Source organism: Telopea speciosissima, chromosome 2, assembly GCF_018873765.1.
Source record: "Telopea speciosissima isolate NSW1024214 ecotype Mountain lineage chromosome 2, Tspe_v1, whole genome shotgun sequence".
Lineage (NCBI taxonomy): Eukaryota > Viridiplantae > Streptophyta > Magnoliopsida > Proteales > Proteaceae > Telopea > Telopea speciosissima.
The window spans coordinates 73,263,312-73,285,370 of NC_057917.1; the positions used below are offsets into that span (position 1 = coordinate 73,263,312).

At 43.8% G+C, this 22,059-nt stretch overlaps 1 protein-coding gene across 2 annotated transcripts; it reads right to left on the reverse strand.

The window, feature by feature from the left end:
• Nucleotides 1-341: 341 nt before the first annotated feature.
• On the reverse strand, nucleotides 342-14,859 carry LOC122649867. 2 transcript variants are annotated; one of them, XM_043843122.1, is made up of 2 exons: nucleotides 13,762-14,859; nucleotides 342-504 (listed from the first exon to the last, which is right to left on the reverse strand). In XM_043843122.1, exons 1-2 carry the CDS (start codon nucleotides 14,813-14,815, stop codon nucleotides 359-361), a joined length of 1,200 nt encoding a protein of 399 aa, XP_043699057.1. In that variant the 5' UTR covers nucleotides 14,816-14,859; the 3' UTR covers nucleotides 342-358. The 2 variants fall into 2 exon arrangements, with proteins under 2 accessions (XP_043699057.1, XP_043699056.1); XM_043843121.1 differs by having other exon boundaries at nucleotides 342-499; nucleotides 13,757-14,859.
• Nucleotides 14,860-22,059: the final 7,200 nt, after the last annotated feature.

A 22,059-nucleotide genomic window follows, 5' to 3' on the forward strand; every position in this document is an offset into this window, starting at 1 on the left:
GTGAAAAAACATCTTTGTCCCCTTGTTTTGAGGAGGAGAAAGATAAACACATGGAAATACTTGCGTAGACCCTATTATATGTTAATTTATGATTTGACGTCACTAAATATGACATATAAATAACCAGTCATTCCATACGTTACGGAAGCTTTTATTTCTAGATTATTTTAAACATATATTAATGCATGTGTCATTATATATAAGATGAGAGGATAAGGTGTTTTCTAGAATCTCAGAATTTTTTATTAGGCACTCAATTAACAAATTGAAGAGCATTTACCTAAAATAAGTGGAAATTTTCTCCAAATCCATTTCATCCCAGTTCCTATGACCAAAAACCCATCAAATCAAATCAATATCATCGGAGAGAAAGACCAGATGAGAAAGCAATACCAGCCATGTTCAAGCCTTCCATTCCAAACTCCGGCAATGGAATCCATCTCCAATTACCCTCTCGGTCTCGTCCCACTAGATCGTAGTAAGACAACCAAATCAAGTCCCACTGTCACGCCCCTATTCCAGACAAGGAATATAATATCATATAAAGGGTGACTAGGACGACGCGTGTCATCCTACTAAACCGCCCGGATCACTGACACAGTGTCCCAACGCACAGTCATATCCAATATTAACACAATGTAACATTAGAATGCAGAAAAGAGGAATATTACATTCCAAGGATCAGTAGTATTGCGGAAGCGTATAAATCGAATAGTTACAAGATGTTCAAAGCTAGATGATAAATACAGTAATTAGTTACATTTCCAATGATCATCTAATAACTATCAAAAATGGTATTACATTAAGTATTTCACCATAGGCCTTAGCCTCAAAAGTAATCAAAAAGGGATCGAGTCCCGAATATCCTCACGGCCCGTAGGCACAATCATCGCAAGGACACCCGTCGCCATGTTCCTCAAACACGGCCTCCGGTTCCTCCTCACCGATCTCATCGTATCCCAGGGCTGAACTCCAAGTCCCTGAGATATCCGTCACTGCACCATAATCTAAAAAATGTGCGCACGAGGGGTTAGCTCCCGAGCGGTGAGGGGATGGGAATGCACAAACACGCAATTCACATAGTCCAATGATGCATGCACATGTTAAGTCCATTTTCCACCTAACAAACAACTAAGTCAATGGCATATGCTCTTTGTGACAACTCGGGAGACAACTGTGGGTCACTTAACTTATCGCCACAATGAAACCTCAATTGTCACGTGGGACCTACGCCGATCGAAGCCTCCAAGACCACTCGGTGGCGGACCCACGATAACCAATACTACCATGGTGGCCTCTCCCACCTCCACGAGAATCCGATTGTTCGATTACCCAACACCTAAACCCCTGTTGGTAAGGGTCGTAGCATAAGGGTGTGAAATCCTAGCCACAAATATACTACATGCAAGTCCTATCGTCCCGAGAGGTAATCCGGGCGCATCAACTTTTCATCGGTTTAGTGCCGGTTACCGGCACGGCGCGCATCTGATTCAACATGACATTCAACATAATTTCTTCATAAATGTTTATAGAGTTCGGGGTTCCGGCACCGGTACCCACCGGCACCGAGACCCATCAAGATACAACATTATCAATCAACATTATAACACATAGATATAAAATTATGCAATATGCGCACACATGCTTATTAATTATAATGAGTACATAATATATAGTGCAATAGTAATAACAAGCCCAAACAACCAAACCCACTCACAACGTATCGCCAAGCACCCAGTTTATCGGTTGTCGCCTCGATCAAGCAATAAGCCACAAAAGTGAATATTTTAACCTATACAAAGAGTGGAATAAGGTTAAGCAGCGAAAGAACGGATCCCCAAAAGATCTCCCATAAACACTTAAGTATAAGGTTTCGAGAGGCGAAGTGGTTGCGGGAGTGGTTTCATGCCCAAATTCGCAACCACATGTAAATCCTAGGAACGGGACGAGTTTTAGTCAAGGTCGGATGCGGATGTGGTTTGAAAAGCTGAATCAAGTGTAAATCCGAGCTTCACGGGGCTCAGGACAATTTTTGTCAAGGTCGGATGCGAGATGTGGTTTGAGAAAAGCGAATCCAGTGTAAATCCGACCTTCACGAGAATCCTTCTCGGGAAGGTAGTTTGGGGGGTTTCTTGCAGTGCGAAATCACATGTAACCCTCACACCTTCGGGTCCAAAATCCGAAGGATTCCCCTCCAAGGACCCCATTTCAAGTGGTTTTAAGGCACAAGGACTTCTAGAAAACTCTATCCTAAGCTCCTTAGGGTCCAACCTTAAATCTCCCAAATGGCAATGAGAACCCTCACATTAGAGCTCATAATGGAGTGAACTAACTCCACCATAGCTTGGCTTTAAAGCTCCATCTACTCCCTAGGTTCCAAGAGAGATCTAGGTCAATCTCTCCCATTACCCAACCCCTTTTTGAAATCCAAAATAGAAGAAGGAAGAAGCTTACCTACCCCCAAGATGAGAGCTCCACGATTTACGCCCAAGAGATGGGGTCTCCACCTTCCTCCAAGCCTCTCTCTCTCCTTCCTCTTTCTCTCCTCTTTCTCTCCTCCACGATTTAGGGTAGAAGAGGATGTTGAAGAAGAAGTAATGTTCTCTCCCCCTCCTCCTCTCTTTTATAATAAATGGGTCTATGGGTACCCTTAGTCAAATGGGTCATGAGGCCTAATGGGTCAACCCATTAGTCCTATGTGGGTAAGTGGATGGAATAACCCATCATTGGGCCAATAGGTTAAATGGGCCTGCCCACAACCTTAATTAAGGAAAAGCCCATTCTTAGATGGGCTCATATGAGATGGGTATAAGTCCCCAATGTTCTTCCTAAAGGTCGCGGGACCCGAACTTAAATTATTCCCTTCTCTCATGAAATAGCTCGGCGGTTCAAGCCGGACCCGCACTTCGAGGTTACCAAGGGAAGAATAATTAATAAGACTTGAGGCTAGAACTTACTTTTCCCCCTGTCATGGTTTATTACCCATGACCCGACAACCTTGCCAGCAACGCTAAGCTCATCACCGACGAAATATCCGGTGAGGTGACGGTCAGGATGCTCTCTCTGAACTCCTCGCTTCCGGGCTGGTACTTGGAGGGTAGTCGCGAAGTCGCCGTCCACGAACTTTCCCCACGGCGGTTGAGAAATCTTTCCTCCACGAGGCAAACCCGTCTTGTGGTCAACGATTTTGTAGCTAGGTTTGACCATCATGGAGAACAGGTCACCGACATACATGGCGCGGTATCTACACGTCACGAGAAGAAATGATATTTAATTATATCCGAGAATGCGGGTATAACACCCCCCACCTTATAAGAAATTTCGTCCTCGAAATTTGACGTACCTTGTAAATAGGCAAGAAAAGGGTATTTTGCCCGCATTTCTACCTCTGCCTCCCAAGAAGCTTCCTCTTAGGATGGTTGCACCATTTTATCTTCACATAATGAATGGGCGGTTGCGAAGATGAACAACCTTGCTTTGTCCAAAATCTTTAGGCGACTCTTTATAGGACATGTCGGCCGCAAGTTACGGTGGTTCATGCGTCAATACATGGCTTGGATCATGGACATACTTCCTCAACATGGATACGTGGAAGACGTCATGCACACCTTCTAAAGATGGAGGGAGTGCTAACCGATATGCCACCGGTCCAATCCGTGCAAGGATCTCAAAGGTCCTATAAATCTCGGACTCGCTTGCCCTTCTTCTTTAAAGCATCACCCCTTTGGAGGGTGATACCTTAAGGAACACTTATATCGCCACAGTGAACTCAAGGTCCTTCCGTCTCAAGTCTGCATAACCCATACGCTGGGTGAGCCGCCTTGATCCGCTCACGAATCAAGTCCACCTTCTCGCATGTTGCTGAATCAACTCGGGTCCAAGAATCGCCGTTCACCTACTTCGTCCCAATATAACGGTGTCGACACTTCTTCCCATCTGAGCCTCAAGCGGTGCCATGCCTATAGTAGCACAGTAAGCTGTTATTGTAAGCAAACTCAATAAGTGAGAGATGCTCGTCCCGTGCCTTGCATATCAATGGCACAAGCTCGGAGCATATCTTCTAATGTACGAATAGTCCTCTCCATTGTCAGTCGGTTTTTAGGGTGGAAGGCTGTACTAAAACTCAACGAGTGTACCCATTGCCTTCGAAAACCCCCGAACTTAGATGTAAATCGGGATCCCGATCGGAGATGATCTTGGGAACTCCGTGTAGGCGAACTACATTATCAATGTACAAGCGAGCGCTTGTCCATCGAATAGGTAATCTTCATGGGGATGAAGTGAGCCGTCTTTGTCAATCATCCGACAACCCATATGGTATCGACACCTCTAGGCGTGCGGGGCAACCGGTGACAAAATCCATGGTAACATGCTCCCACTTCCACTCTGGAGCAGGCAATGCTGTAAGAGGCCATGAGGTCATTGTCTATCGCCTTCACTGCGACAAGTAAGACATTTTGCCACATACTCAGCCACATCCCTCTTCATTCCACTCCACCGAGTAATATTCCTTGAATCTCTATACATCTTCGTACTACTGGATGAATAGAATAGGGAGAGTCATGGGCCTCGGCTAACACTTCCTTCCTCAGCGGGGTTACTAGGAACACATAGCCGTTGTCGAACATGAGAACACCACTCTCTGTTAAAGTAAAATCCGAGTTCCCATTGCGTGTCCCCCTTGATAGCCTCAATAACCTTTTGAATCTCCTCATCAGAAGCCTGGGCTGATTGAATTCGCCCTACCGGTGTGGATTGTATTGATAAAGCGATAGAGATAAGGTAACACCATCAACCGGTAATTCAGGTCCATCCTTCTAGCTTCCTCGATGAGTTTCTCCTTTGGTGCTAGTGATGCCGTGACAAGGGCTGAGATTTCCGGCTCAGCGCATCCGCTACTACATTTGCCTTGCCTGGGTGGTAATGGATAGTACAATCATAATCTTTCAACAACTCCAACCACCGTCGCTGCCTCATATTGAGCTCCTTTTGTGTAAAGAAGTATTTGAGGCTCTTGTGATCACTGTATATTTCGCTCTTCTCACCATATAAATAATGTCTCCAGATCTTCAGAGCGAAAACCACAGCGGCAAGCTCCAAATCATGGGTCGGGTAGTTCTTCTCATAGTCCTTCAATTGCCGAGAAGCATAGGCCACTACCTTCCCATCTTGCATTAGAACACAACCCAAGCCCATTTTAGATGCATCACTGTAGACTACCATCCCTCCAGTACCATTAGGAATGGTAAGTACTGGAGCGGAAACCAGCCTCTGCTTGAGCTCTTGGAAGCTCTTTTCACAGCTATCAGACCACTCGAACTTCACTCCCTTTCGGGTCAGTCGTGTCATAGGAGCGGAGAGCCTTGAGAAGTTCTCAATAAATCTCCTGTAATAGCCAGCTAGTCCCAGGAAACTACGAATGTCTGCCACATTCTTGGGTATCGCCCAGTCAACTACTGACTTCACCTTGCCAGGGTCAACCTCTATACCCTTACCAGAAACAAGGTGTCCCAGAAATGCCACCTGTTGTAGCCAAAACTCACACTTACTGAATTTGGCGTACAACTGTTTCTCTCTTAGGCGTTGCAATACTAGGCGAAGATGGTCTGCGTGCTCCTCCTCGCTCTTGGAATAGACTAAGATGTCATCAATGAAAACAATGACATACTTGTCTAGAACATCGTGGAACACCCGGTTCATCAACTCCATAAAGGCGGCCGGGGCATTGGTCAGCCCGAAGGACATGACCAAGAACTCATAATGACCATAGCGAGATCTGAATGCTGTCTTGCTGATATCACTATTTCTGATCTTCAACTGATGGTACCCTGACCGGAGATCAATTTTCGAGAACACCTTCGCACCCTGTAGTTGATCGAATAGGTCATCGATCCTAGGCAAAGGATACCGGTTCTTGATTGTCAATTTGTTGAGCTCACGGTAGTCAATGCACAGACGCATACTACCGTCCTTCTTTTTCACAAACAACACAGGTGCTCCCCAAGGAGATACTGGGTCTAATGAAACCCTTCTTCAACGAGGTCATTCAATTGCTCTTGTAGCTCCTTTAGCTCGAGTTGGGGCCATCTGTAAGGTGCCTTGAATCTGGGGCTGCACCGGGAATCGGATCTATCATGAACTCGTCTCGCGATCGGTGGCAACGCGTTAGATCCTCGGGAAAGACATCGGAAAGTCTTTCACCACGTACAACTCTTCCAAAGGCTGCCTTTGGCTTGATGTCTATCACGGATGCTAGATAACACGACATCCCTCTCGCCAACAACACGTACTTGGAGGCGGAGATGATAACTTTCTTGGGTCTCTCCGCTTAGTACCCATAAACACAAACTCTTCACTTTTGGTTTGAATAGAACCTTCCTCTCGAGCAGTTAGGCGGCTTTGTGAGTTGATAGCCAATCCATTCCCAAAATCACATCAAAGTCTTTCATATCCAGCGAGTACTAAGCTTGCTTGAGTCGTGACCACCCCCCCATACGGGCAAGGATCATAAACCGAGTTAAGTTCAACCTTGCTACCGTTGGTGTGCGACTATCGTTTACGGGCCATTAGCTTTGGTTCAATGGACATCTTCTTAGCAAAACTAGGGGACACAAAAGAGTGTGATGCCCCGAATCAAATAAAGCATAAGCGGTGAGAGCAAACAAGAACGACACGACAAGCAACGGACAACCAATCATAGAAACAAAAGCTATTATATGCACATCTTAAGAGTAGAGTGCATTACTGTAATAACTGGGATCGGCACTGGCCTCTTCATTTGTCTGAGAATACACCCGACCTTGAGATCTATGGGCGGAGCGAAGAAGAAGAAGCACACGTGCCTTGGCTTGGGGTGCCTTCGTAGCTGCACACTGGAGGACCTATCATCCGCGGATGAGGACAGTCTCGAACCATATGCCGGACTCCTTGCAATTGTAACATATAAGAGTCGGGAACCATAGTGAGGAGTTGATGTAGGCACAGGTGCTTGCACCGCATCGACCTCCGGTGGACCGGAAAAGTAGTAGTGTAAGATCCTCTCCTTTGGAATTTTGTGGATCCCCTAGGTTCGTGAGAGGTCATGGGCCTTTTACCGGCTGAATGGCCTGTAATTCTCTCTCTGCTGGTCCTCAATCACCTTAGCGGCTGGACCGTCTCGGCGTAAGTAGGGTACTTGTGTAGCACCACGAAGTACTAATGCTAGGTCTAAGCCCCTTCTCAAACTTCCTAGCCTTCACATTCTCGGCCTTCATGTGTGCGGGCGAAGTAAAACAGCTCCTCAAAAGCTTGCTTGGTACTCGAGGACCGATTTGGATCCTTGAAAGAAGCTCATAAACTCGAGACTCCTTCCTATCACGGAAGTTTTGAGGGAAGAAATTTTTGAAGAAGACTTCCTTGAATTGAGCCCAAGTTGCCTCTGGGTGAGTTGCCCAAAAATGGTCTTTAGAGGAGAGCCACCACGCATCGAGAATCACCCGGAGCTGGTAGGTAGCACACGGATCTTGTCCGTGTCATTGCCTTGTATCACTTCAAAGATTCTCTCAAGATCCCTTATAAATGTTCCGGGAAAAAGGAATCATGGGCCATCTTGTAGAAGGTTGGAGGACGATGTTTACGAAATCTCTCCAGATAACCTAGAGCATCCACCCAAGCCGGAGTCACCGCTTGGACCGAAGGAGCCCACGAAGTGGAAGGTAGAATAGGTCTTGGCACCTCTTGTGTCAAAGGAATTCGGCGGTGGCTTGAGCCGGAGGAACACTAGGTGCAGAGAACCCACGAGGGCGGTGGGGAGGATTGACTTGCACGGGAGGAGGCACTGGCTGCCTTTCCTAACAAAGGCTTGGAACATAGCCGTCATGTTTTGCATAAATTGGCGTTGCTCTTGTTGCGCCTCCCTATGCTCTCGTTCCATGGATTGCAACCTATTGCTCAACAACGCGGCGACATCCGCATTATTACTAATTGGCGGTGCTACCGGTAGAACCGTATTCGAAGCCTCACCGGCCTCTTCCCTAGCGGGAGAGCGGTTGGCATTTTGCCAGTGTATTAACCATGGTTCACACAGTTCGATCAACACCACGATTATAGGCACAATTGCAATATTAAGCAAACCAATCAAAAAATCGATTTGCAAAGGTAAACATAGGTTACACGAGGGGTAAGGGAAGCAATTATGAGGGTAATAAACATTAGAAACAAGTTGGTTAAGCAAAACGGGGCAAAAACCTTTACGGCGGGTCGGATTTACATGCGGTTTCACTAGGCTGCATCGAGTGTAAATCCGACCTTCACAGGACCAAAGGCTGGTCTCGGGAATCCGCGGATTCACGGTCGGATTCAAAATCTTGCATCCAGTGTAAAACCGCATGGCCCAAAAGCAAATTTCTCACTCGAACTCTCTTTCAAAACCCAAATTCCTTTTTCCAAACACCCCTACGCTCTGGAGAACCCAAAACCGCACTCGTTCCTTGCTCCCTCTCCCTTCTAGGTGGATTTTTGGCACTCAATCCACGCACAACAGATCCGATCGAGTTCAGGTATGCCCTCTTCCCTCTCTATCGATCTATCTCTTTCTCCTTTCGACTTCTATTATGGAGAAACCCCAAAATCCATTTCGGGTTTACAAGATTTGGGTTTTTTTGTTTTCTCCTAGCTATTTAGATGGATTTTTGTCCATCCTACCTTCGTTTCCCTTCATATGCAACCTAGTTGGGGCATTTCCCCCAATCTTGCACCATCACCAAGGGTTTGGGTTGGATTTTGGAGAAATCCCAAAACCCTAACCGAAAAAAATTTTCTATTTTCTTATTGCCCAAATTAAATTCGATTTTTGCTAGGTAGGCTTGGTGTATATACATTTGGGGTGTCCCTATGATTTAAAATCCTTGTACTATATCAGAATTTTCCTTTCTTATGATGTTCCAAGCATGATTTACCACAAGTTAGCTCCATATATATTGCTTGAACTAAGTATTGGGTAAAAACTTCATGTTCTAGGTATACTATGGCCATGTATATATATTGTGTACTATATCATTCAACTTCCAACCAAATTCTGAAAATTTCCTCTTTGGGTTTCATAGTATAAATTTTTTTTTTTCAATTCAGTCCAATTTTGTTTGAACTAATTGCTTGTATAATGCTCTCTAAGCATAAATGTGGCCATGTACTTTTATCCTCTATGATTGCATCTACATGTTGGCCATGCATTCCCCTTTTCCCTAACTCCTTAGACCATTCACAACAAACTTTTCCTAGTACATTCCCTGCTGTAATTTGGTTAATCTGTTGTAGAAATCAAGGTCTAGGTTCTAATTCCTTGTTTCTTTTCATTGTATATCTTCTTAGGCCTTAATATCCAAGCATTAACTTAATATATTTCTGTATTCTCGGCCTTCTTTGGTTGCAGGTTAGGGAATCTAAATGGCTCCTAGAACAAGGCGTGCACGGGCCGAACAAGCTGCCCCAGTTGCTTTGGATACACTATGGTTCCAAGACCTAGAGAAACAGGAGATGTACCAAGACCACTTTCGCTTTAAGAATATCTTGGAGGGAAGAGATGTGGTACTGGAAGACCTCAAGGCCTACAAGGTAGGGCCGAGATTTGAAGCAACTGGGGTGGTCCAACCTCCTCAACCTTCCAGAGCCATTCTATCCCAAGCTCGTTCGTCACTTCTACGCCAACCTGCACACCGAGAACCTAGGCACGCGAGATTACCGGATCCTCTCTTATGTCAAGGGAGTCACCATATCCTTCACAGGGGCACAGTTGGCAGGCATCCTCAATGTAGCCATCTGGGGAGAGAAGACCTACTGCGCACCATGGAAGAATCCCTACTCCTTTCTCAGGAGAGAGGCATACAGGGAGTTATACAGGGAGCTTACACGTGGGGCATTCGAGAAGAAAGTGCCTGAGACTTCTTTTGCCAATTCTCCCAGGATACTGAGTCGGATTGTGCAGCACAACATCGTGCCTATAGCCGGTCACCGCACCATGCCTTCCATCTTCGTAGGCTATGTGGCCTATCACCTCTACAAAGGCATTCCCATCTGCCTGCCCTACATTATCATGCGGACCATGGATCATGCGGGGCGAAATCCCAGGAGGAACTTAGATTTACCCTATGGGAGGTTGCTCACCACTATTTTCCAGCATTTTGGAGTTGACTTGAGTGAGGAGGATCAAGACTTAGCAGAAGATCCACCTCTAGATCGTACTTGCAGTGGCGAGGATGCAGTGCGATGGATGCATATAGTGATGGGGAGCCATTGGTCCCAGCCAGAGGGTCACGGGCACGAGCCTCGAGTGCAGGAGCCTCCTCCTCAGCCGGCTGTGCATGCGGCCTCTTCATCCGGCACTGCTCCTAGTGGGTCTGACATCGATAGGATTCTTGCAACTCTGGGCCAGATGAGCACCAACATGGCTCAGGGGTTTGAAGGAGTGAACACTAGGCTCGATGCATCAGACAGACGCATGGAGAGCCTCGAGCAGCAGATGGAGGACTTGCACTCCTACCTCCATGATGAGGGCACAGAGGACGAGCCTAGTAGTGATGATGAGATGGAGCAGTAGACCTCCTGTCCATTCCCACCATGCTCTCAATGGACCCCTAGCTTTTTGTCTTACCATGTAGCAAATTTATTTTTTTTTTTTTTTTTCTTTTTCATGGTTGTAAGAACTCGAAGTCTCCAGTTCAGCTGAATTTTTTGTAATCACTCATTTGGCTTATGGAAATGTATTAACAGCTGAAATTAAGGAATATATCTATAATTATATACACATGTCTTTCATTTCACTGTTGTCTATTATTTGCTATTGTCTTCGGCTTTCTCCCTAGCATTCACACACATTCCAATTATGCATTGTTAGAAGCTTTTACTTTAGCAACCTATTGTGTAGAGTAAATCACAATTCCGCTAGGCGTGGCGTGCGAGCATCTCGCTCGATACCTTGTCACGCCCTATTCCAGGACAAGGAATATAATATCATATAAAGGGTGACTAGGACGACGCGTGTCATCCTACTAAACCGCCGGATCACGACACGGTGTCCCACGCCATGATCATATCAATATTAACACAATATAATTAGAATGCGAGAAAAGAGGAATATTACATTCCAAGGATCGTAGTATTGCGGAGCGTATAAATCGAATAGTTACAAGATGTTCAAAGCTAGATGATAAATACAGTAATTAGTTACATTTCCAATGATCATCTAATAACTATCAAAAATGGTATTACAGTAAGTATTTCACCATAGGCCTTAGCCTCAAAAGTAATCAAAAAGGGATCGAGTCCCGAATATCCTCACGGCCCGTAGGCACAATCATCGCAAGGACACCCGTCGCCATGTTCCTCAAACACGGCCTCCGGTTCCTCCTCACCGATCTCATCGTATCCCGAGGGCTGAACTCCAAGTCCGCGAGATATCCGTCACTGCACCATAATCTAAAAAATGTGCGCACGAGGGGGTTAGCTCCACTGAGCCGGTGAGGGGATGGGAATGCACAAACACGCAATTCACATAGTCAATGATGCATGCACATGTTAAGTCCATTTTCCACCTAACAAACAACTAAGTCAATGGCATATGCTCTTGTGACAACTCGGGAGACAACTGTGGGTCACTTAACTTATCGCCACAATGAAACCTCAATTGTCACGTGGGACCTACGCCGATCGAAGCCTCCAAGACCACTCGGTGGCGGACCCACGATAACCAATACTACCATGTGGCCTCTCCCACCTCCACGAGAATCCGTGTGTGCGATTACCCAACACCTAAACCCCTGTTGGTAAGGGTCGTAGCATAAGGGTGTGAAATCCTAGCCACAAATATACTACATGCAAGTCCTATCGTCCCGAGAGGTAATCCGGGCGCATCAACTTTTCATACGGTTTAGTGCCGGTTACCGGACGCGGCATCATCTGATTCAACATGACATTCAACATAATTTCTTCATAAATGTTTATAGAGTTGGGGTTGCACTCGTACCCAACATGAGACCCATCAAGATACAACATTATCAATCAACATTATAACAAATAGATATAAAATTATGCAATATGCACACATGCTTATTAATTATAATGAGTACATAATATATAGTGCAATAGTAATAACAAGCCCAAACAACCAAACCCACTCACAACGTATACGCCAAGCACCCAGTTTATCAGTTGTCGCCTCGATCAAGCAATAAGCCACAAAAGTGAATATTTTAACCTATACAAAGAGTGGAATAAGGTTAAACAGCGAAAGGAACGGATCCCCAAAAGATCTCCCATAAACACTTAAGTATAAGGTTTCGAGAGGCGAAGTGGTTGCGGGAGTGGTTTCATGCCCAAATTCGCAACCACATGTAAATCCTAGGAACCGGGACAGTTTTAGTCAAGGTCGGATGCGGATGTGGTTTGGAAAACTGAATCCAAGTGTAAATCCGAGCTTCACAGGGGCTCAGGACAATTTTTGTCAAGGTCGGATGCAGATGTGGTTTCAGAAAAACTGAATCCGAGTGTAAATCCGACCTTCACAGAATCCTTCTCGGGAAGGTAGTTTCAGGGGGGTTTCTTGCAGGTCTGAAATCACATGTAACCCTCACACCTTCAGGTCCAAAATCCGAAGGATTCCCCTCCAAGGACCCCATTTCAAGTGGTTTTTAAGGCACAAGGACTTCTAGAAAACTCTATCCTAAGCTCCTTAGGGTCCAACCTTAAATCTCCCAAATGGCAATGAGAACCCTCACATTAGAGCTCATAATGGAGTGAACTAACTCCACCATAGCTTGGCTTTAAAGCTCCATCTACTCCCTAGGTTCCAAGAGAGAGATCTAGGTCAATCTCTCCCATTACCCAACCCCTTTTTGAAATCCAAAATAGAAGAAGGAAGAAGCTTACCTACCCCCAAGATGAGAGCTCCACGATTTCTGCCCAAGAGATGGGGTCTCCACCTTCCTCCAAGCCTCTCTCTCCTTCCTCTTTCTCTCCTCTTTCTCTCCTCCACGATTTAGGGTAGAAGAGGATGTTGAAGAAGAAGTAATGTTCTCTCCCCCTCCTCCTCTCTTTTATAATAAATGGGTCTATGGGTACCCTTAGTCAAATGGGTCATGAGGCCTAATGGGTCAACCCATTAGTCCTATGTGGGTAAGTGGATGGAATAACCCATCATTGGGCCAATAGGTTAAATGGGCCTGCCCACAACCTTAATTAAGGAAAAGCCCATTCTTAGATGGGCTCATATGAGATGGGTATAAGTCCCCAATGTTCTTCCTAAAGTGCGCGGGACCCGAACTTAAATTATTCCCTTCTCTCATGAAATAGCTCGGCGGTTCAAGCCGGACCCGCACTTCGAGGTTACCAAGGGAAGAATAATTAATAAGACTTGAGGCTAGAACTTACTTTTCCCCCTGTCATGGTTTATTACCCATGACCCCGAACAGCTTTGCCACGGCAACGCTAAGCTCATCACCGAACGAAATATCCAGCTGAGGTGACGGTCCAGGATGCTCTCTCCTGAACTCCTCGCTTCCCGGGCTGGTACTTGGAGGGTAGTCGACGAAGTCGCCGTCCACGAACTTTCCCCACTGGCGGTTGAGAAATCTTTCCTCCACAGGCAAACCCGTGCTGTGGTCAACGATTTTGTAGCTAGGTTTGACCATCATGGAGAACAGGTCACCAGCATACATGGCAGCGGTATCTACACGTCACGAGAAGAAATGATATTTAATTATATCCCGGGGTACGGGTATAACACCCACAGTCCCTTATGGTTAGACATCAGGATCACATTCACTTTCCCATCTTTTTCCTCCAAACAACCCATCATTACTCCATATGGTTTTCTAACCCTTTCCACCAACCCGTTTGGAACCTTGGAAACAAATTCCCATCTTCTTCCATCCAAAGTCATCCTCCACATTTCTATACATGTAAACATTCTCACCTTTGCAAACTCATCGACCACCGTCGATCTTATGATCACCATGTTCCCATCACCGTAAACGTGTAACCGATGGACCTCGTCGCTGGCGCTGAAACCTATTGCTAACCGCTCCTCCATTCCTCCTCCGTCAAATCTCGGCCGCACAACAACCGGACCATCGGTCTCCGATACGGCGATCGCCACGCTCTCTCTCCTCCGATGGACCACGCTGAGGAAGATCCTCCTCCGATCGCTGCCACGTGGTTCTCTATCCTCGCTGCTTTCATTGGCATCTATGGAACTCCACGTGTCAGTTTCCGAGCTGTACTCGAACAAAACCGGCCGGTTCTCATACGATTCGGCGAACAAGAACCGGAAACTATCCGAACCGGACGGTCCAGCTATTAGTTTCAATCCGGATCGTCGCCAAGATGACGTGCCACGTGGACCAAGTGGACTCGGAGGGATCTTTCTGGCGGTCTTCGTCGTCGGATTCACGGCGATCAATTCTCGGCAATTATTTGAAGCAAAGAGGAAAAAATCACCGGAAGCAGTCAAGAAGTAGAGATCTTCACCGGGAGGAATCACCGGAAACAAGTACTTGACGATCGGAATGTTGAACCACCGGTCAGATCTTTCAGTGAAACCGTGGAGTACGGAAGCACGAGTAGATCTCTTCTTGTAAACGAAGAGCCAGCTATCTGAGCTCGACCTGACGTTGAACTCGCGGCGGAAATCATTACCGGAAATAATTGAAGTTAAGAGTTTGCACACTGACCTTAAACAGGAGAGTTCAGGCAGTGCAAGACGCATGAGAATATCTTGAATGAGCTCCGACGGAAGGAGGCATAGGCCGACAGTGTTTGACGCCAGGTTCCGGCTTCCGTCCATGTCGCCGGCGATGTTTCTGCTAGACTCCACTGAGTGTAAGGAACTCCGTTTTATTGGCAAGGGTTTTGCGGTTTTTAACGTGGCCATTTCTCTTGGCTTCCTGTGCAAGTTTTGTCCTAAAGTAGATTACCGCTATTCGGCTATTATACTATCATACTACCGTAATGTCATACTTCTTATAACAAATATTCCGGATCGGAGGGTGAAAATTGGTCAACGATTATGTTTAGGTGGAGGATCAATGGATACGATCGTTTTAATGGATTATAAAAACGTGTTTCGGAGTTGGGAGTCGCGTAAGCACAACAAAATTCTAAACAAAGCACGCGAGCACTTTGTAATTAGAGATTTTTTTTTTGGCAAGAGTAATTAGAGATTTGATCAAAATGACAAGGATGAGGGCACGGTGTGGGCCATAGTAATTTGGACGGAGGTTTTCAATGGAGCCCACCCATGTGGGCCCCATATCCATTGTTTAAGATGTTGTGTTCACGTATAGATATGTTACGACTGGGCCCTCTCCAAAGGTGCCACGTGTGGGTCCAAAGAGCATCGCTTGTAGACCATTTGACTAATATAGTAAAGGACTAAAGGGCGGTGTCGGCCTTTTGTGTTAGTTCTCTTGAGAAGGTCGGCTTTTGTCTCCCATGACTCCATGAGAGTCATACACAGAGGGTCTCTCATTGGATCGGTTCCAACCGCCCAGGTCTAGCACATCGACACCTGGGCCCACCATAGTGTCCTGCATCCACATCCCCACATGTTTGTAAACTTGTGTTTGGCTGTTTAATGGGCCAAGCTCATTAGCCCAGGAACTTAGACCATTGGACGAAGCAAGGTCCATAGTCTTAGACCTTTCTACCACTATGGAAGATGATCGAGAAATTTCTAAGGTAGTAGGAGGATTCTAGAATCCTCCCCTAAAGTGGTGGAAAGTTTTTGGTCTCTTTTGACTAAAACATTCCTAATTAATCATTGGCTGGAGGATAAGTGTGAGTATCTTAAACAATTTTTGTAACATGGAGTGCCTATACTTATCCACCACGCATTTAAGCTTGTGTCCAAACATACTTAGAGCAATACAAGTCTCATTCACTTAAGCTCTCGTATCTCGAGATCGATCATGGTTGATACCAATTCAATCTGAGATTACGAATCATGATGGTATGATAATTTTTTTGTGTATAATTATGTATACCTTCTTCAACGTTGAATAAAAAAAATGCAGCCAATATTAAATTAAGGGTTAGAACCTTTAGTCTTGGAAATCAATGTCAGACTAAAAAGGCGCAACCAATATGAAATTAGGGATCAAAATCTTTAGTATATTGGAAATCAAGATCTAGATGCCTCTTCTACATTTGGAGTTCATGACACTTCATGCGGTTATGGGTTCACAATGTCATTTTCCTTTGCCTTTGGTAACCACTAATAATTTATAGAAGTAAGAGAATTCTCCTTAAGAACAGGCAAGATCAGATTCTCATACGGGATCTGTCGCACAAATGGAATCAAAGAGAATGAGAGGATTCTATTTGTGCAGCAAATGCTGTACGAAAATGGTTCTCGCACGAGAACTTGATCCATTCTCCCTTTAGAATGCGTGTGTTATGTTGAGGAGGGGTGAAGAGCATCCATTCTATTTTGTTGTAGGGTGCATAAGTTGTTATCATTTCGATGTGTTTGGGATAGGTAGGAACTCTTCAATAATTCAAAGTGAACATATCAATATTAAATTTTAGGGAAAAAGATCCCTGCTTGGTGGCGCTACCTACACCCTCTCACTAGATACCATGAAATGATGTCTTTGCCCCTGGGTAAATACTCAGATGTACTCCCCCATTGGCCCAGATGCTAGTGTAGAGACCATGTGACCAAGTAACGATCTCCTATCCTAAATTTTAAATTCAATTAATGTATCTACTACCTAAATTCACAACTATTAAGATCCTAGTAATCTTCTATGGTATTATTATAAGTAGGACACAATATATTTGGTCAACCTAACTAAATAAGTCATCAAACCTAAACCTTGTGGGTAGATACAGTCCAAGTCATTTTCTTGTTAGAATTTTAGTTATAATAAAGTTCCATATGGACATAATTAAATTCCTAAACCAGGCTAATTAAGGTTTTGGTCTAATAAAGTGGGATCATTAAGTTATATTAGAAGTCTAATGTAGACTGGCTTAGTGTGGGCCAGATAGATTCATATTAGGACTGTGATGAGTCAGACCCTATAGGGATTACTATATAAGAAGAGCTAGGTCCCCCCTCTACCCATCACAACTTATTATTCTCAATTGCTATTGAGAAGTGCATTCTTGAAAGAGAGGGAGATATTCAGTGTTTGTTGTCCCTGCGCATTCGGTATTCTCATCAAGTCAGTTACTTTGGGAATAGAGGGGAAACACCTAGATTTTTGTTCTTTATTTTTTGCTGCAATCATCATCAGTATGGATGCGAAACAAGGTTGGTGGTTCTATCCCTGTTTTCTATTATTTATTTGATTGTGTTCTTGAACGTCCTATGGAGATCCTGGCTTTTGGGATTTTGTCCCTATTCGGATCGATTTATTCTAACATGTGGTATCAGAGACTCCATAGATCCGTTCTTGAACCTATATGGATTCAAAATAATAGAACATGATAAGGGAATCAAAAAAATTTCGATTTGAATCAAGGTTTTTAGGGTTTTTTAAATTTTTCAAAAAAACTCGTACGGACACAACTTACTGTCGGAATTTTTCTCTGGCGAAAATCGAAATAGATCACATAGGGGTGTAGAACTCGGAGAGCTGAACATCTGGATGGGTGGATCGTGGCCACCGCACACGCCCGCACGCGCCATCGGAAGCGGCGAGTGGATCTCACTCTCTGGTTGGCTTTAAAAAAATAATAAAAATCTGGGGTTTTGCTATCGTGCGCACCTGCCAGATACATAAAATTGCTAACGTGCGCCGTCAGGTAGAGTCAACCCGTTTACTAACCCGGAGACCCAACCCATTGACCCGAATTGTGACCCTGTCAAACCTGACTCGAACCCAGTTGGACTGGGCCTGAACCGTTTGATCAAACTAGGGTTGAACTGAATTGATTTGGTTTGACTTTTTGGACCGGTTTGACCAGTACAGTCAATCGAATTTGGGTTTGAACTTTGATCGAGCTTTCTGGGGGCTACGAGACTCCGTTTGGGGTCCCGTTTTTTGTGTTGACTCCGTTTTTGTGTGCTCTACACAGTGGTACCCTCTGTTTTGATCAGATATGCATATTTTAAATATTTTTGATATTTTATTGATGCATACCCTTTTCTGTAATTTATCGATTCATTCCATTGGGAGCCGAACCAATTTCTGACTTGTTGGAATACTTATCATAATGAACAGAATCATTGTTTTTTTTTGTGTTAGTTTTAAGACATTTAAGTCCCTTATATAAATTATAAAATAACACAAAATTATTTAAGGATGTAAGTAATTTTAGAAAATCCCAAGAGAGGGTTTCATGGGTTCGACAAGATGCAGCCTCCAAAGCGACCTTCCTTGTTGGATTTGTGAAACACCGGTCTCATACAGTTGTGGGATGCCCTTCAACTCTGATGTGTAGTCATACACCCAAAGGTGGTGGTCATGTATTGGTACTTGAAGGGGTACATATACAGTATGCATATGAATAGGCTGACCCTAGAATTATGCACACCCAAAGGTGATGGATTTTGAAAGTTGAGCTGTATTCCCATGGCCATTGGTATGTAGGGATTTTTATAATTGCATGTTGGGAATTCAGCTCAAAGGTGTTTTTACAACGATGTGTGTAAAATTCTCATTAGCTTATAAGGTTGCAAGCTATACTTGCATCATGCTGATTGTTGTACTGTTCGTTGTTTAAATTTTCAGTCACTTTTTCTATCAATAATAACATAGTCACTATTGAGATTCTTATTGGGTCAAATTTTAAGAAGTGGAAAGAGGACATCATGTTTGTCATGGAGATGGCGAATGTGCATACATCCCTTGTTATAGATAAACTAATGGACCTAATAGATGATAGTACTGATGATGAAAAATCTGTGCATTCTGCATGGGAAAAGAGTAATCGCTTAGCTGTACTGTCTATAAAGAGGTCAATACCGGAACACCTAAAGAGTGGTCTGCCTGATAAATATACTGCCAGGGAGTTGTTGGATGCAATTTCCAAGAGATACCAAATTTCATCGAATGCTGAGATTGGGAGACTTCTGCAATGGCTATTTAATTTGGAATATCATGGTTTTGGGGGTGTTAAAAATTATATTTTATGGATGGTTGACTACCAAACCAAAATCAAAGCCTTGAATGTTGCTCTTCCTGATGCCTTCATTGTTTATCAAGTTCTTAATACCCTACCTTCTGAGTTTGAGATCATCAAAACCAACTATTTTTTCCAGGATGGTGTCTGGAGTATTAATGACCTCATTTCTAGGGTTAATCAATACCTTTGTTACTTCCAAATCTCATGAGAGTGAAAAGTCTAAAAATCATACCCATAAGTCTGCCAATAAAGAATGCGATCGGATTAATAATTTGGGACCCAAGAAAGAGAGTGATAGCTGCTTCTTGTGCAAGAAGAAGGGTCACATAAAGAAGGACTGCAACAAATACAAGACTTGGTTATCAAAACCCAAGCCATCAGGTATTGATTCTTTGGTTTTTGTTTGTGAATCTAATCTACCAGAAGCCTCATCCAGTTATTGGAGGCTAGATGGCGGGGCAACTAAACTATGTTGGTTTCACCATACGGGGATTCATAAATCGGAGGAGGCCAAATCAGGATGAATCAAGGCTTATCGTAGGGACCGATGGATATGTTGACGTAGAGTTTGTGGGAGATATCATTTTATTACTAGCTTCTAGTTTTAATTTGACTTTAAAAAATACTTTTTATGTACCGTCCTTCAAGCGAAATTTAATTTTATTTTCAGTGTTGGACATTGGTAGTTACCATTTTTATTTTTTTTTCAAATAAAGTTGGTTCCTACATTATGTACAATGGATTGTACAGACTGTGTTTATCTCCCAATGATATCTATGCCTCCTATAAAGTTGAAAATGTTGTTTCCAAAAGATCCTTATCTAAATAACGGTCTTTCACATTGTGGCATAAGATGCTAAATCATATTTCTAAGGCAAGAGTAGAAAGCCTGATAAAGTCTGTCATCCTACCTACTCTCGAAAGTGATCTAGAAACTTATGTAGACTATTGTAAGGAAAAGATGACCAAGATAAAGAAGAAAACTGTAGTCCGTAGTTCTGATCTGTTGGAGGTCATTCACACTGACATTAGTGGTTTCTATTCAGCCACATTGTGTAGAAATTTTTATTTCATCACTTTTACAGATGACTATTCCCAATAATGGCTATCTGATCTTAATTAAAGAAAAGTCTGAATCTCTTGACATGTTCAAGATTTTTAGGACTGAAGTTGAGAAACAATTGGGGAAAGTTATTAAAATTGTTAAATCCGATCATGGGGGTGAGTATTATGGCAGACATGGCGATGCTGGACAACTTAAGGGCCTGTTTGCTAAATACCTAGAGGACTCTGGGATAGTTGGTCAGTTAACTATGCCAGGAAGTCCTAAGCAAAATGGTGTCGCCGAAAGGCATAACTGTACTGGTGAAGAGTATGGTTAGTAAGAGAAATTCACCTAAGTTCTTATGTGAGAGGTTTTGAGAACTACTCCTCATATCCTTAACCATGTAGATACTAAATCCAGTTTAATCTATCGTAGAGTTTGGGGGTGCCCTACAGAAGTAAAAATATATTATCTGACTTTGAATAAGTTGGATCCCAGGACTACTCATTACTATTTTGTTAGCTACCCAGATCATTCGAAGGGATATAAATTTTCTAATCCCTGTGGAGGCACTAGGATTGTAGACTCATAGACAGCGAAGTTTCTGGAATTTGATGTGGCCGAAAAGAATGATTGTTCTCAGACTGTTCAAAATAGTGACATGGTTGGTACATTAGTACCTATTCAGACGGATGTGGGGCATACTATGCCATTGGTTACACCTGCTGGAGTTCAGGATCCTGATATTGATACGGTCCTTAACATTCATGTAGCACTTGATGAGATTCCTCTTAATCAGGATGCGATTGAGGATCCTATCATTGATGCAGTTTCAGCTGAGATTCCTTAGATTCAGGGTGAGGCAGTGGTAGCACCATTATGAAAATACATCAGGGAGAGAAATTCAGTTATACCATCCATCTATGAGGTCTATCTGGGAGAATATGACTACGACATAGGTTGTGTGGTTAATCCAGATACTTATTCGGGCGTTATTTCTAGTCCTCGGTTAGATTTATGGTTTGATGTAATGAGAGATGAGGTGAAATCGATGAAACATAATAATGTTTGGGAGCTTGTTGAATTAAACCTGAGGGTCTTGCGGTGGATGGTTCAGACCATTTTGCGTGGACTCAAGAAGTCTATTTATGGTCTCAAACAAGCTTTCAGGCAGTGGTATTTGAAGTTCGACAGTGTCGTGACTTCATTCGATTTTGTGGAAAACAAAGCGGATCAGTGTATATATCACAAGGTCAGTGGGAGCAAATTCTATTTTCTCATATTGTATATGGATGACATCCTGCTTGCTAGCAGTGACCTAGGGATGTTGCATAAATGAAAGCAACTATTATCTAGGAAATTTGACATGAGGACCTTGGTGAGGTTTCTTTTATCCTTAGCATTGAGATCTATAGGGATCGCTCTCGTCGTTTACTAAGTTTTTCTCAGAGGGCTTATATTGATCGTATTCAGGAGAGATCCAGTATGCTAGATTGCAAACCTAGGATTGTTCCTATTCTCAAATTGAGCTCGACACAGTACCCAAAAAATGAAGCTGAGAAGGAGGACATAATGTTATACCCGCACCCCGGATCATAATTAATTATTATTTCTTCCCCGTGACGTATGGTTATCACTGCCACGTGCTGGTGAGCTGTTCTCACTGGTGGTCTAACCCAGTTACAAATTATTGACCATGATACGGGCTTACCATTGACACACCATGGCAATGGAGAAGTAAGTTCTAGCCCTTGGCTTATTTATTTATCCCTTTCCCTCGATGCCCTCGAAGTGCGGGTCAAGATTTGGACCGCCCGGGCTATTTTAGTTGAGTTGGAAATATTCTATTTGTGAGTCCCACTTGCCCTGGGGAAACGCGTGAAGAGCAATTATACCCATATCATGTGGGC